We start from the raw sequence: 14,795 nt of genomic DNA, 5'->3' as shown, positions 1-14,795 counted from the left end.
GGTCCGACCAATAACTAGTTATATAATTACAATTTGGCATATCTAAACAAAATCAACAATTTCCATCAACAGGCGTAGCCCGTAAGACCTTAGCTAATGTTAGCAATATATTACGGTTGAACAAAGACTGCTCGATTACGTACAAATATTGACAATTAGACAATTATGTAATAATTGTGACAGGTCTACTTACTAGCCGTGTTTTTAAAAAGCAAGAGTCAGGTCCCAGAGTCCGGTTCAGACCTGCTCTTTTATGAAAAGCGCTGTGAGATAACAGTTGGTGTGACTTGGCGCTCTTTAAATAATATTTAATTGAGTCACATTTCGCTGAGAATAACGCCTCTGCAGGGAGGGGGGAGGATGGGGGAAGGAGAACAGAAGAGGTGACAAACTGGCGGGAGGAGCATGAAAGGAGAGGAGAGGTAGAAGAAGCGATGGTTCCTCTCATGGAGCTTTTTCTCTCAGCTCATAACGGTAATGGATAGAGTGGTGTGTACGCTAATGTGAAGGGAGTAGTAAGAGAGCATGAAGAGGAGGGAGGAAATCGATGTTTATAATTCTGTTACGGTTGCTGGCCAGATGCAGCGTGTGGAGGGTATTTTCTTTTAAAGATGATTTTTTGGGCATTTACTTACAGAACAGCTGAAGAAATGAAAGGGGGGAGAGAACGGGATTGACATGCAGCAAAGGGCCGCAGGTCGGAGTCGAATCCGGGCCCGCTGCGTCCAGGAGTAACCCTCTATGGGCGCCTGCTCTGCCGCCTGAGCTCACCGGGCGCCCCTGTGTGTAGGGCTGGGCGTGGTTTTAATTCCAACATCTGATCCCAATGCGGATTCTTCTTTTTGATTCCAGCCCTCATTGATCCTGATGCTTTGAGGGGCGGAGTTGAAACGGGTCACATGCTTCACAGATAAGAGGAACATTTCATTTTGTATTTAAAACCACATTGAGCAAATAATCAACAAAAAAAAAAAACGATTTCAAGTTGGAACTGATCCTCGACGCCCAATCCTAAGTGTGTGTGTAGTACATTTTAAAAGATCTAAGAAAGACCCCGGTTTGAAAAAGTGACTTGGGGAACTATTTGAATATTTTATTTATGTACGGTGTTTTGGTGTTTTGTCTCTGTGATAAAATCCTGTATCTTCTTTGGATTTCTCCTCTTATTGAGTTGATCTTTTTGATAAGTCTGTTTTGATTTCTTTTAAAGAACCTATGTGAATTCTCTGTCAAGTGGAGAACCGGATTTAGGGAAATCTGGTCTGTCATGGTCAGTTTTGTGTTTCTAGTTATTGTTTCCATGCTGTGCTCTGACACATATCCTCTCCTCCATTTCCATTTTTCCACATTGCAAACGTGTGCCATCGTTTCCCTCCCTTTACTTCTCTACATCGCATCTTGTAATCCTTTGTGATCTCGTTAGTTCCTTCCCTCGTCTGAAATATTTAGAAGTTGCTCTTCCCGCTTTTCATCTTTTTTAATGAGCCACATCTTTTAGTTTAGGCATTTTAGATTTCAAAATACTTCAAAATACTATTTTGAAAAACCCTCCACTTCTGGTCGTTTTGAAAACCCCACTACCACTCAGCTGGTTTGGAGTCCCTCCACCGCTCTCCAATCTGCTATCTTTACACTTCTCCTTCTCCCACTCTTGTCCTTGCATAGATATATCTGGAAATAGTCATTCCCATGTTTTCAGTCTCTCTGTTCCTGGATTGGTCCCCCCCTCTCTCGCAAGCTCTGTGTATCATGGTCTCCAGGTTATTGTCTCTCTATCAGCCCTCATCTCCTTCTGAACCAGTGGGTTCCTGGCTTTGTACAGAATGCACTCCTCTCCTCTTTCCCTTTTGACTCCACGTCTTTCCATCACCACGGCTACCCCTCCCCCCCCCCTTCCTCGGTACTTCTGTCGGTCACCAAACTGCTTTGCTGTGACTGAGTCCTCTGGTCTTTCTGTGGTTGGTATAGAACTGTTCAGGCCTCCGTCTGCCCCGGCCTCTGCCCAGACCTTCTCCTTTGTCACATGTCGTCTCCTGCATGGCAGCTCTCCTCTCCGTGTATGATGAGGACGGGGAAGAAGAATGCGTCCTGGTATGACGGCGGACGTTCCCTCCCTCCCCCTTCTCCCTCCCTCACCTCGCCTAACCCTCCACTGTCTTGCTCTGCTTCTTCGTCCCTCTCTCTGTCTCCTCTTTGTCTCTCCTCTCTTCCCTGTTCCCTCCTCGTCACCTCCTCCTGCTGCTGCTCCTCTTCCTCCTCCTCCTCCTCCCCTTCTCCTTCTAGCACTCCTCTGGTCTCCTCGTTGTCCTGTCTTGAACCTAGTCCAAGGAATCCTCCACCTCCTCCTCCGCTACCTCCCCCTCCTCCACTTCCTCCCCCATCTTCCCTACTTCCTCCCAGCCCACCTCCCATGCTTCTCGAGTGAAACAGGCTGTTCTGGCGCACTCCCCCCAGTCTCCCCAGAGAGAACCCGCTCCGACTGAGCACCAGCCTTCCTCCTATACCCCCACCCCCCTGCCCCGCTGCCCTGATCCCCGCCACGGTAGCGTTCAGGAGGGCTGTGGTTCCCATGGGGGCCCTTAGCCTGGAGGGAAGACTGGAACTGGACGTGGTCCTCCGGCATCGGGGGCAACTCTGGAGGAGGTAAGCCGAGTTGAAGACAACAGGCAGAGCTAGAGGAGGCGGGTTGGTACCCTGGCTGGGGGTGGAGCTCGTAGGCCCAGAGATGGGCGTAGACGCGGTGGGGTTAGTCCCCACGCTCATGTCCAAGTCCATAAGGAGGGCCTCTGAGTAGCTCGGGACCATCTGTTGGTTACAGCGAATGTGCCACTCCAGTTCTGTCATGTCCACCGTGTTGACGCGAGAGATGGCTCTGTAACTCCCATTTAGACCAGGGTGGATCCCATTCTCTGTCCCTCCTTCAACCCCGTCCCCTCGTCCTCCTCCGCCAACTCCCCCTCCGCCGCCGTCCTCGTCCTCCCCAAACAGCTTCTCCACATGGTAGTGGACGTACGCTGTGCGATATTCCGACACAACCCGCAGCGGCCATGACAGGAGGAAAGCAGAAGCCAGCCAGAAGACCCGGTGCCGAGAAAACCAGGGCTGGTGGGCAGGATCTGGGAACGCCAGGATGTGTTCACGGAAATCTACGTTCTTCAGGTGCATCCCCTCTCTGGCCTCCATGTAGTCGTCAAGCCCCTCGTTCTCTCCGAAGAAGCGTGCTCGCTTGGAACAACAGGAAGGGAATATGTAAGTATTAGAACCAAAAAGAATTGACAGAGGATTACTTCCAAAGGCAAGGAGTATATTTTAACTAACTACAGAAGTGTGTGTGTGTGTGTGTGTGTGTGTGTGTGTATGTGTGTGTGTGTGTGTGTGGGGGGGGTGTACATGTAAAGAACGTGCCATTCCCACTTAGTACATCCATTGTGTTTTATTACTCCACAGTGTTGAGGGTGAGAATGCTAAAAGAAATCTGGAGTCTATGTTGTCACGAGTTCAATCCAACGCTGATATTGCGGCAGAGTGTTTAGGCTTTTATTTATTTTCAATTCTGTTTTCCATCGGCCTGTGGCTCTGTCTATTTGCAGCGTGCAGTTGTACATTTCTGTGGTTCGTTGTCTTTCATTTAGTTGAACAAATATTTTGGTGAACTTTGAGAGATTATTCCCGTTTGCAGCAGCATACAGAATGGATTTGGTTTAATAGAATGGATTCAATCATTCAACGGTTTACTTTAGTAATTATTATTAATCATTAGTAAAGTATTGGTTTTACAGGGTTGCCTAGATTTTCAGAAGACAAGTCCCAGGTATCTCACCTGGTGTTTCATAATCAGCGCTGCAGCACAACTGATCACTGCAAACTGTGTTGATGATGGACATAAACTGGGTTCTTTTGCCCAAATAATAATACAAATAATATAAAAAAATGTCAGTTTGGGATTTAGGAACGCATATTTGAATGATATTGATATCAATAAATAAATAAAAACAGCATTTCCCAAGATTCCCAGAAAATGGGTCGTCTTTTCCCGAGATCGGATTCATCCAGTTTTCGGCAAAAATATTAAACCCTACTGGACAGCGAGAACAATGGATCATCAGCTGGTGAGGAACATAACTTTTTGCCTACCATCAAGTATATTTAAAAGGGCAGTGTGCGGGATTTGGGGAAATCAGTTGGGAGAAATGTTACCTAAAGGAAGGGCCCTGAAAGGCCTCACTACTGCTAGATGCTACTAAATCCTACACACTGGTCCTTTAAGGAGTTCTCATAAAAAAAATAAAAAAAAAGAGTTGGCTTTAAACATTAAAAGTCAACTGGAGCTGATGTTTTTTTTTTTTTATATAGCTACAGGTCAATCTGCCAGCAAAAGTCATTTCAGACAGTAAAATCAAAGCTTGGTGGCTAGAAATAAGAAACCTGTATTTCGCCATCTCTACTTCAAATGAAGGACTGCTTGTTTAAAAAAGGACTATGAAGTATGAGTGGTAAACCTGCCATCCTTATCATTAATAACTGCATATGTGCAATGACTAGAAAAGCAACCTTGTGTTCTGGAAATTTGGCTTGAGCATTGGTCCTTATTTTTCACATATAAAACATTCAAATGATGGCATTGATATAACAGAATTACTTATGTTTACTCTTATATTATATTATATCTTACCTGGGTGAGGTAGGCTGCTTCAGCACGTGCACTGGAGAAGCTAAAGAACACAAATGTTTGTTAATAACTCGACTAGCATCCAAAATACTAATCTTCTCCAACACGTCTTTTGGACAGCTGTGGTTAGTGGTGGGGGGGGCGAACCTGAAACACTTGGTGAAACGGAGGCGGACGGCAGGGTGCAGCTGCAGGTCCAGCAGCTCCTTCGACACGTCTTTGACCCCATAGCGGGCGTAGTCAAACTCTGAACTGGAGGCATGAGTGTTGACCCGCTCATGGTAGACCTGCAGAGAGGAAGGAGCAGGGATGGATGGATGGATGGATGGATGGATGGATGGAAAGAGTGTGATGGGAGAGGAGGAAGGACGACAGGTAGGATGTTTGAGGAAGGAAGAAACAACTTATTCATATAGTATGTGTCATCATCAATAAAGCATGGTTTCTAAAGAGAGTGATATTTTTCAAACTTTCACACAGGTCTGCAATATTTTACAAGGAGAACTTAAGATGTGCATAGGAGTTATTTTCAAAGAGCTCATATTATGCTCATTTTCTGGTCCATAATTGTATTTTGAGGTTGTACAAGAACAGGTTTACATGGTTTAAATTCAAAAAAGATTATTTTTTAGGGAATTTTCTGCCTTTATTTTTGACAGGAGAGATTAAGACACGAATGGGGAGAGAGAGAGAGAGAGAGAGAGAGAGAGAGAGAGAGAGAGAGAGAGAGAGAGAGAGAGAGAGAGAGAGAGAGAGAGAGAGAGAGAGATGCAGCAAAGGGCTGCAGGTCGGAGTTGAACCTGGGCCCGCTGGGATGAGGAGTAAACCTCTACACATGGGCACAAGCTCTAACAACTGAGCTATCTGGACGCCCCCCCCCCAAAAAAAAAACAATAAAACATTTTTGGTTGTACTGAATATTGATTCAGCTCCTCTTTTCACCCTGTGTGTTGAGCTCTGTTTTAGCCACAGAGTGAGACATCACACTTCTGTTCCATCTTTGTTGGGAGTCACACATGAGCAGTAGCTAGGACCTTCGGGCCCCCGCTCTGACTAGGGCATGCCACACTAGCAGCTCGAAAAATGTAACTACACGTCGGCCGAGGCCGTGGTTTGGTCCCCCGACTCATTTCCTGATTCTTCTTCAACATAAACGACATGAAATCCAGGAGAGGGTTAAGTGTCCCAGCTACAGATGTCCCACCGTGGTCAGAAAGAACAGAGGAGACAATCTGTTTCTCTCACTATGGTCAGAACTCGCTTTGGACCTACATCGCCGCCACTCTACACTTCTCCCTCTACCACACGCTCTCCCCCCACACACACACACACACGCCGGCTAGACACACACACCAATGCACAAGTATAAGCACCAGACCACTTACGTAGGATACAGCGAAAGCTCTGCGTGGAGCCTCCGCAGCATAAACCGGCCTTTAGTACGTATGTGCAGAGGAGCTCCCCTCACCTGTGTGGTGGTGTACGCATCCCCGTTGCGGTATCTTGTCACCTGCCTGGTCCTCCTCACGTAGTGGTAGCTGATGGCCTTCCACCAAATGCAGGGTGTGGCCTGCTGAAGTCTCTGCACACGCTCGTACACTTCCTGTGTCCAAGAATGAAGGAATAATCAAATCATTTCATCAATGGCACATTTAAATGCCAGTTTCTACACCTGACTAAAGATTTCCTAAAAACCAAACCTGTTCAAAATGAGGGTCTACAGTCTAAAATATAAAGATGCAACATTGCCTGAGTAGTTCTCGGAGGTACAAGCAATAACAAACAATTAAGTTCCTATTATGTGCATACAGCATATTTAAGTCTGTGCAATCTGGTGCTAGACCGGCCCTGCCAAGGTCTGTTTATGGTGTTCTGATTTTGTTTCTTTTTTATCTCTATTTACGGCTGTCTTAATCATAGGATATGTGCCCCTGGCAGTCTGGACTAATGTAAAAACTATTTGGTTTTTGGCAGAGACGAACAGTTACCACTGTGCTTTTGGACCAATGTACTCATGGAATTCCTGATAATAGAGCAGACCAGAATAGACAAAAGATAGACTGCTGCCTGCGGGTCAGCTCATTTCCACATGAAAGGATAAGTTTTATTTTAGTACAGAACGAAATTAAGAGGACAACATTTCTCTCTCTTCATAAAATGTGAATACTTCTTACTAAACTGCATGAAACCTATCTAGTATTTCTCCTGTGAAGACATTTACAACATCACTGACATTTTTTTAATTTAAAAGCCTTTTGCTGACACTATCATACTGAACAGGTTTCTATGAGTAAACAGATTCTGCTGTTTAGCCAAGGTCATGCACCTATTCCTAGACTCGGATTGCAGCAGTAGACTCTGCAGTCTGCTTTAGGTCGGGCTTTTTCCAAGCTATTTAACCCCCTTGTTCAATGCTAAAACTGTTTTTTTTACACAGACCTGGAATTCAGCATGAGCCAGCATTGCCGTCTTGGAGAAGCAGTGCCAGCACTCCACCAAGTAAACCACATACAGCATTGCCAGGAAGGCCAGCGGGATGTAGACGTAGCCGCTAGAGCACGGACTCTCCAGGTGCAAGATGTCATTGTAGTAGGCCGCCGAGGTGGCGTCGCCGTCGGCGCCGCGAGGTATGGCCGAGCTGAGAACGGAGACGCGACAGAGAGCGCACCAGGCGAGTGTGGCGAAGCAGCCGTACATGAGGAGGGTCAGGAGGAGGCACTTCCAATGGGACTCCCGACACAGGGAGGAGCCCAGAGACTGTTGGATCGGCCTTTGCTGCGGAGCCAAAGGGAGACGACAGAATACATGTTAAGATGCTACTGACCGAAATTTTAAAAGGATTCGAAAACCTGTAAAAAGAGACCAAATGTCATGTTGTCAATGAATCTTCCATTTATCTCAGCAACCGCTGACATTCATGGTCACGTTTCCTCAAGCCTTTGGGTTTTAGTGAAATGTCTCAACACATATTTGATGGATTGCCATGACATTTGTTACAGACAATCACATGCCTTACAGGATGAATCCAAATGACTCTGGTGATCCCACTGACTTTTCCCCTAGCCCCCTCTTTAGGTCAAAATATCTGTATTTTGGTTTAGGACCAAATACCTGCCAAACTAATGACATCCTCAGCACTGCTTACTGAGCACTACTAGGCTTAGTACTTTGAATTGTTATGTTCATTAACCAGCAGCTGATGCAGAGGCAGTGAAGCCAAATAATCTTGATCGCCCCCTGGTGGCAGGCTGCAATATAGGTCATAAATCCTGCCCCCTCCATGTTAGCGGAGGGGACATGGCAACATACTATGCAATATGGTATCACAATATTTTCCGATGCAATACTGTAGCGATACACGGCCAAGTATTGATCTTTTATTTTATTAGTTGCACATGAGAATTTTACCTTTTGGTACTAGAATAATAAGAGCAATTGCTTTTTTAGTCAATTGCTTAGTTTAGTTTAGATGGAAAATTGAAGTAAGATGATGAACAAACTAGAGACTTTTTTTATAAACATATATACAAAGTTTTGTTTTGGGTACAATTAAAAAAAGTAATGAATTGTACATAATCACATAATAACATTGTTATTGTGAGCCCTCTGGTTCATCCCACCCCTAGTACGCATCAAATACATTTTGCCCAAAGATGGTTTCTGTCATTTTAGGTACTGTTTATCACACTGGTGTTTGCTCCAGTGCTGACATAATGATAACATAAGGATTGAAACATAATGATTGACAGCTGTGATTGACTTGTGATCATCAGGTGGGTGTATGGGAGGGGCTTCGATACCGCGGCTCCGTCGCTCGATCACTACTGCGACGACTCTGGATTTAAAATGACGAGATGCAGCAGTGCCCATGGCCGGGGATATTTTGCCTTACTTTTGTACAGTGGGAGGAAGTTGAGACGCGTTGTCCATCTTTATATACAGTCTTTGCTATTAACAAATGTTAGCATGCTAAAACCCTAAACTAAGATGGTAGACATACTCACAAAACATCTAGAATCGCAATAAATGAAAATCAAACCCATGTATCGTGAAATAATCGAATCCGGGCAAAAGCATATTGTCCCAGCACTAATTGTCATTGTGAGCATAAAAGCAGAATATTAATCTTAATATCTTTAACAGTCGGTCCTTACGTTTGAGCTAATTTCTATCGTATTCTAAATCTAAGATTTGACAAATTTCTACATTGTCATGTTGACAATTATAACTTTATAATAAATAATACAGTATGCCTCACAAGGTTAATATTTAATCATGTCTGACATGTGAAAATGATTGCAGCTATGGTGGTAATAGAAAATGTTAAGTAAGCGACACAGATGTCGTGTACCTGGAACCTCCCCCCCCCCAGTGAGTTTTTGATAATATCATAATCATCCTGTTTGTATTTCAGTGCAAGTGTGTAAGCCGAGGTCTTGAACAAAGGAGTGCATTACACCACCCGTTACCCATCATAGGATAAGTGCTGCACACACACAGCCTTCGCCTCTCTCTAAGTGCACACGTTGACACGGCCCAGCCTCCCATGCACATCACATTACAGTGCACTCAAACACACACACATATGCATTAGATGTGCAGACATACAGTAGATGGTGAAACGTGCCCCTCTACTCTCTCGTCATCTCGCTCTATCCACGCACATGCCATCATGCACCTTCTCAGCATTGTAATGCAGCCAACGGCAAGTATGTGAATAATTTAGATGAGAACAATACTTCTAGACTGTTCTCCAGCTAACTCCGCTCCAACATCAGCAGCGTAACACTGCTGCTTCATTTTGTGTGTGTGAATAAGGAAGAGAGGGCTAGAGGGCTGTGTGTAAAAAGCTTGTGTATTATGCATGTCGTGTATCATAGAAACAGGAAACGAGAAGGAAACACAGTTAACATACAACCTGTACTGTTGTGTGTGTTTAGCAGTGTTTGTTCATGTCCACACTTGCAACAAAGTTGAGGACAAAAAAATGGGATGACACCAGTGTCCTCTCCTCCTTTGGCCAAGGCTCGGTCATGTCAAGACCCCCCCCACCCTTCTCTTTATCTCTAACTCCTATAAGCAGCCCAATTTGCTTTCCACTGCATATTGGTCTGGCTGCGACACGCCTCGCTCTTTTTTTTTTTTTAGTTTTTTTCCTACTGTTCCTTTAAGGGCAAGTAGTGAAGGGCACCTACACGCCACCAGTCCAGCATCTCTCTGTAAGAGCAAAACATCCAACTACACACATCAAAAAAAGATTTTTTTCTTGCTCTCTGTTTGCCTTTTCTCTCCACATCCTTCATCCTTTCCTTACGTAATCTTATTTCTCCTTCCCTGAATCTTCCCTCCGAAGCATTTACTCTCCAATCCCAACCTCCGTCTCCCCTTCCCTTTCATCCTCACCCCCACGTCTCCTCGGTTACATCCTCTCTGAAAGTCTGTCTCTAAGTGGATTGATTGGGCTAAAAGTGTAGTGTAGGAAGAGAGGGAAAGGAGGGATGAGGAGCGTGAGAGAGACAGAGTAACGGTCATGAACTTTTCATGAATGCAAGTATGAAAGGCAGCAAAATGAGAGAGAGAGGGGGAGAGAGAGAGAGAGAGGGGCGGGAGAGAGTAAGCTAGATAGAGAGAGAGAGAGACTAAAGGGAGAGCAGCAGTGACGGACTGCACCTTTCTCCAGGGAACTCCAGTGCCAAAATCCATCCGGCTCATTCCTCTCCTGCCCTCCCTCCCCCCTCTCTGTCTGTCCCATTTTGTCTTGCTGGCTCCAACTCTCTCCTGAGTTTTTCCTCTTACGTTGTGCAATTAAATGTTGCCGAAAAAGATGTTATTCTAGCAATAAAAAATAAAAAAAACCTGCATGAGTCTCCGACATTTTCATCAAGACTGTGCAGCTGGTGTGTGCCCAGTGAGAGGAAATCAGGCAGGAGAGAAATGATTTCTGCATGCAATATTTCAACACAAGCAGTCCCCCCCCACCCCCCACAAGCAGGTAAAGACCAGACTAAAACAAAAACCTGTGACATCGCTTAGAGCACCTTTAAATGAAGGAATCAAAAAGAAATGAGAAATACACTGAAAACCGGATATTTCTGTTAACAATCTGTGATATGAAACATTATTCCAGAATTTATCTTATGAAAAAACAGTAAAAAGTGGAATAAAAATTTTAAACCAAATGTAATACCAAACATCCAACCAAATGTTGCACCTTTGATTAAACACGGTCTTCACGAATAGCTAATCGCATTCGTTCAAATCTCGATTTTGATTTGAAAAACGATTAGTCGATCAGCCCTAGTGAGTTCTGAATCATTAGATTAGATTAGAATTAGAGTAGAGTCAACTTTATTGTCATTACACAGGTTACAAGGCAACGAAATGCAGTTTCGGTCTAACCAGAAGTGCAATAGCAGCAAGTGCAGAATATTACAATGGTTCCGTAAGTGCAGACAGGATATGTAATGATAAATATAGAAAAGAATATATATGAACAGAGTTTTACAGATGGTTTGTCCTATGAATACAAAATATAGATAACAAGTATTGTGAGCAAGATTTACAGCTAGGAATTTAGTGGTATTACTATAATTGCAAATGTTTACAGATATGTGCAAATAGCATAATATACTAATGGTTTACAGATTTTACAGGTGAGTATGTACTAGAAATATATATAGGGGGGGACACTGGGATTAACAGGGGGACACTGGGATTAACAGGGGGACACTGGGATTAACAGGGGGACACTGGGATTCGTGGTAGTTTATCGTTGGAAACCACCTCTTGTTCAGGTTACTCTGCTAGTGTCAGTTCCTGGCTCTGGGCTCCATCATGTCATCTGGAAGAGTGTGTGCCAGTCTAGCTCTGATCTGATCACAATGCCTCTTTAAGGTGGGACCACAACTAGTGACCAACGGAGATAAGTAGCTTCTAGTAAACACTACGTCTCCTAGTGCAAAACTCTGCAGCTCATTGGTCGTCTCTCGATCCTTCTGTTTCAGCTGTCTCTGTTGAGCCAAGACTGCAACAGATCAAAGGCAAAGCTCACTCTCCTTGAAGTCATTATGAAAAGAAATCTATATAGCCAAGCCTGGAGGGTGTCAGCTTTCATTTTTGTCATCCTTAAAGCTTTCACCGCCCTTACTGCAAGCTCTATTGGAGAGGGTTGATACAGGGTCGTACTTACACGACACATTCTTCAATAATGTTTCATTAATAACTAAAACTCTGCCTGCATTTGCATAAAACAACATTCAACTGACAAGATTTTGCTGGGCTGAAATGCTTTTACTTTGCCATATCGTCTCTATATTCTATATGTATGTATATGTATATATATTCCTCAGCAACCACACTCACTAGAGACAACCATCTGGAGTCCACAAAGCTGGCATGGACCACAAGTTTGGGTTTTATTGAACACGCATCACACACACACACCTTTGTTTTTAAAGAGGCTTTTTAGTACATTGCTTGGATCCTGAAGATCCTGAGCATGCTCTGGTTATTTCCTGCTGCTACTGAAACTGCAATTGACAGAGCTTTTTCATTAATAGGATTTGCTTCAGCAGTTAATATCTCCAAATTCAATCATTGTTCTATTATCTGGTCTTACGGTGCTGCAACGGAGCAATTCTGCCACATACTGTACGTAGTTACTGTATGTGTGCACAGGTCCAATTTGATTCTCTTATTTACTGTGTCACTCGACTAAGGGTCAACATATGCCTCGATATTAGAACTAGCTAAGGCTGCATTTAGTCTACAACACAATGTAAAACCCTCTTATTTTACTTACCTATATATAATAAACAGAACTACATTGGAAGTTTGACATGGTGCGCAGTGCAGAGATGCTTTTTCTGTACAAAACTAAGGTGTCTAGTAGAAAACGAGTATTCCTCTCTCTCCCTCCCTCAGTCTCTGCTCATACTGATTCAGCTGGTTAGGTATGACCGGAGCGGCTAAAATTAGCAATACCAGCATGTGGGTGGCAAATGAAGTGAGGACAGGAAAATGTGTGGTTGATGACTGCAGTACACTGTTGTTCAACATGATTGGAGGGAGTCATTTAGGAAGTCAAGTTTCTATTACCTGGGCTGCAACAACAAATAAATCATCAGCACTAGGAAATATAAATGTGTCATTATATCTTCACTATGCCAAAAACATTCTGCCTCTATTACAAATAATTACTTTTAGAGTGTGTTCAATTAAGACTAATTATCCACCTACACCAATTATCAGCAGGTAAGATACTGCATGCATTTATGATTATATAAAATGCTATGAATGTCACGGCACAATCTTTTTCCTATGGGCTGTCTGGCTGACTGCTAGGCTGACGTGCATGAGGCTTACCCGTGTCAGAGCTTACACAGCGGAAGTAAAGAAGACTTTCCTTTCTTTATTCCCATCAAGTTGTGTTAATGCTCTGTCCCCATTTTAAATGTCTATAAATTAACTGTCAACAGGGCACCAACTACTAGGGCTACGTATCGTCTAAAAATGTTCGATCCAAGTACTGATTCCAATACCGTATTAAATGACGAGGCATTTTTTGATACTCAATGCTTAGATAGAGGCAATAGAGGGCGGAACCAAAAAAGTATTGAATTGGGTACCCAGCCATAACAAGTTACGAGTGCCAAAGCACTAAAATGCACAGGCAGTGAGACTTTGGACGCCTACACTCAGAACATTAGAGTTTTCCAGAATTGTGGTTATGCCGTGACCGATAGCATTGAAAGCAGCAGTCAGCCTACATGTCAGCTTGAATTCATGCCAGTTACATTACTATATGCCAATGGTGATAAGTGAAATAAAGGACCAAAACATCCACAAAAAACTCTCCAACAACTCCTGTACATAATCTACTACTCTACTGTCCGTCTGTGAGAGAGGTATTGTTTGTCACACAAGTCCATTTTTGCATCTCATTTACATCTCATGACCCAAACAGCCATAAGAGCGAGAGAAAACTTCAAACGCAATTAAGAGATAGAATTAGGAGTTACATTTCAGAAATAGGGGGAAATAAACCAAATATCATCCTGATACTGATCTTAATGTTACTTTTAGGGTTAGTATCCATTTGACACTTTAGCCACTTTTTTATTCGTGGCCGGTGGAAAACTTTTTGGTAATAAACAATGAATTTAGAATACCTGTAAAGCAGAGTGATATATTAATTACAACATCCAAGTGTTGCTATACTGAATAACCATACTCATGGAAAATCTGTTCTCCAATTACACTTACTTATAGAGACATTTTGCTTTAGTTTGTATTTTAATTGAGTGTTTTGGGTTTAAATATCATTTGAACATATTCTCCTTATGAAACCAGTGCTTTACATAACATGTCTGTTCCATATTGGTCTATGTCTGCTATCGCCTTCTCCTCCTGGATTCTTATTTATCTCAAGAAACACTAATTATTTCTAAGTAACCCTAATGGCTGTTCTACACATTGTTGGCCTTCTCCATGATGGCAGCCAGGCTGTTATGCACCGTTATCATTTTTTTTTTTATTGCAGCTTGCCTCCACACTGGATTTGATAGCCATGCCCCATTAGCAGTGAAAATATCAATTAGGTTTTCACAATCAGAAATCAGCTTCTTCTTTTCTGCCAATGAAAAAGCATTTCCTGTCCATTGTGTTGAGTTATATTTGGACTCCTAGATGTTTGTGTGGCCGAGTGGAAGGGATTATTTGGTTTGCAGATATATTTGTCATCATTTTGTTCTTATTTTATACAGTTGATTTCTGTCAGAATGAACGTTTGATACATGTATTTCCTCTTCCACCAGCAGATGCTTTTTCTTGATTAGGACTTTGATCTGGTTAATCTTTGAAACTTGCATAATGTCTCTCTCACACAGATTCAAATTTGGATTACTTGCTCTGATGCAACAGACCTCTCTGCTAATGGAAATACGTGCATGGAGGCAGGCATGAATAAAAAATGCAATTTTAATATTAATCAAGTGGCTCTACTTTATTTGGGATAATGCTTGTGTGAGTGTGCATGCCTACCCATGTGGGCCAGAGAGTTAATAAAGTTAAAGTGAAACATGAGTGTGCAAATGCTTGAGAGAGAGAGAGAGAGAGAGAGAGAGAG

The 14,795-nt window shown here is 43.2% G+C and overlaps 1 protein-coding gene across 2 annotated transcripts in view; it reads right to left on the bottom strand.

The window, feature by feature from the left end:
- Positions 1-6: 6 nt before the first annotated feature.
- Positions 7-14,795, bottom strand: part of LOC116686569 (transmembrane protein 151B) — a 17,893-nt gene continuing 3,104 nt past the window's right edge. Inside the window, exons 1-6 of one of the 2 annotated variants that reach the window (XM_032511596.1) lie at positions 10,340-10,473; positions 7,109-7,444; positions 6,138-6,272; positions 4,817-4,956; positions 4,673-4,712; positions 7-3,225 (exon numbers count right to left, since the gene is read on the bottom strand). In XM_032511596.1, the coding sequence (XP_032367487.1) occupies positions 2,020-3,225; positions 4,673-4,712; positions 4,817-4,956; positions 6,138-6,272; positions 7,109-7,444; positions 10,340-10,381 (1,899 nt within the window). In that variant the 5' untranslated portion in view covers positions 10,382-10,473 and the 3' untranslated portion in view covers positions 7-2,019. Of the gene's footprint in view, positions 3,226-4,672; positions 4,713-4,816; positions 4,957-6,137; positions 6,273-7,108; positions 7,445-10,339; positions 10,474-14,795 lie in introns of those variants that run through there. The other variant, XM_032511595.1, reaches the window with a different exon arrangement.

This window comes from Etheostoma spectabile, unplaced genomic scaffold, assembly GCF_008692095.1.
Source record: "Etheostoma spectabile isolate EspeVRDwgs_2016 unplaced genomic scaffold, UIUC_Espe_1.0 scaffold394, whole genome shotgun sequence".
NCBI classification, from domain to species: domain Eukaryota; kingdom Metazoa; phylum Chordata; class Actinopteri; order Perciformes; family Percidae; genus Etheostoma; species Etheostoma spectabile.
This window is presented reverse-complemented; position numbering and strand designations above follow the sequence as displayed.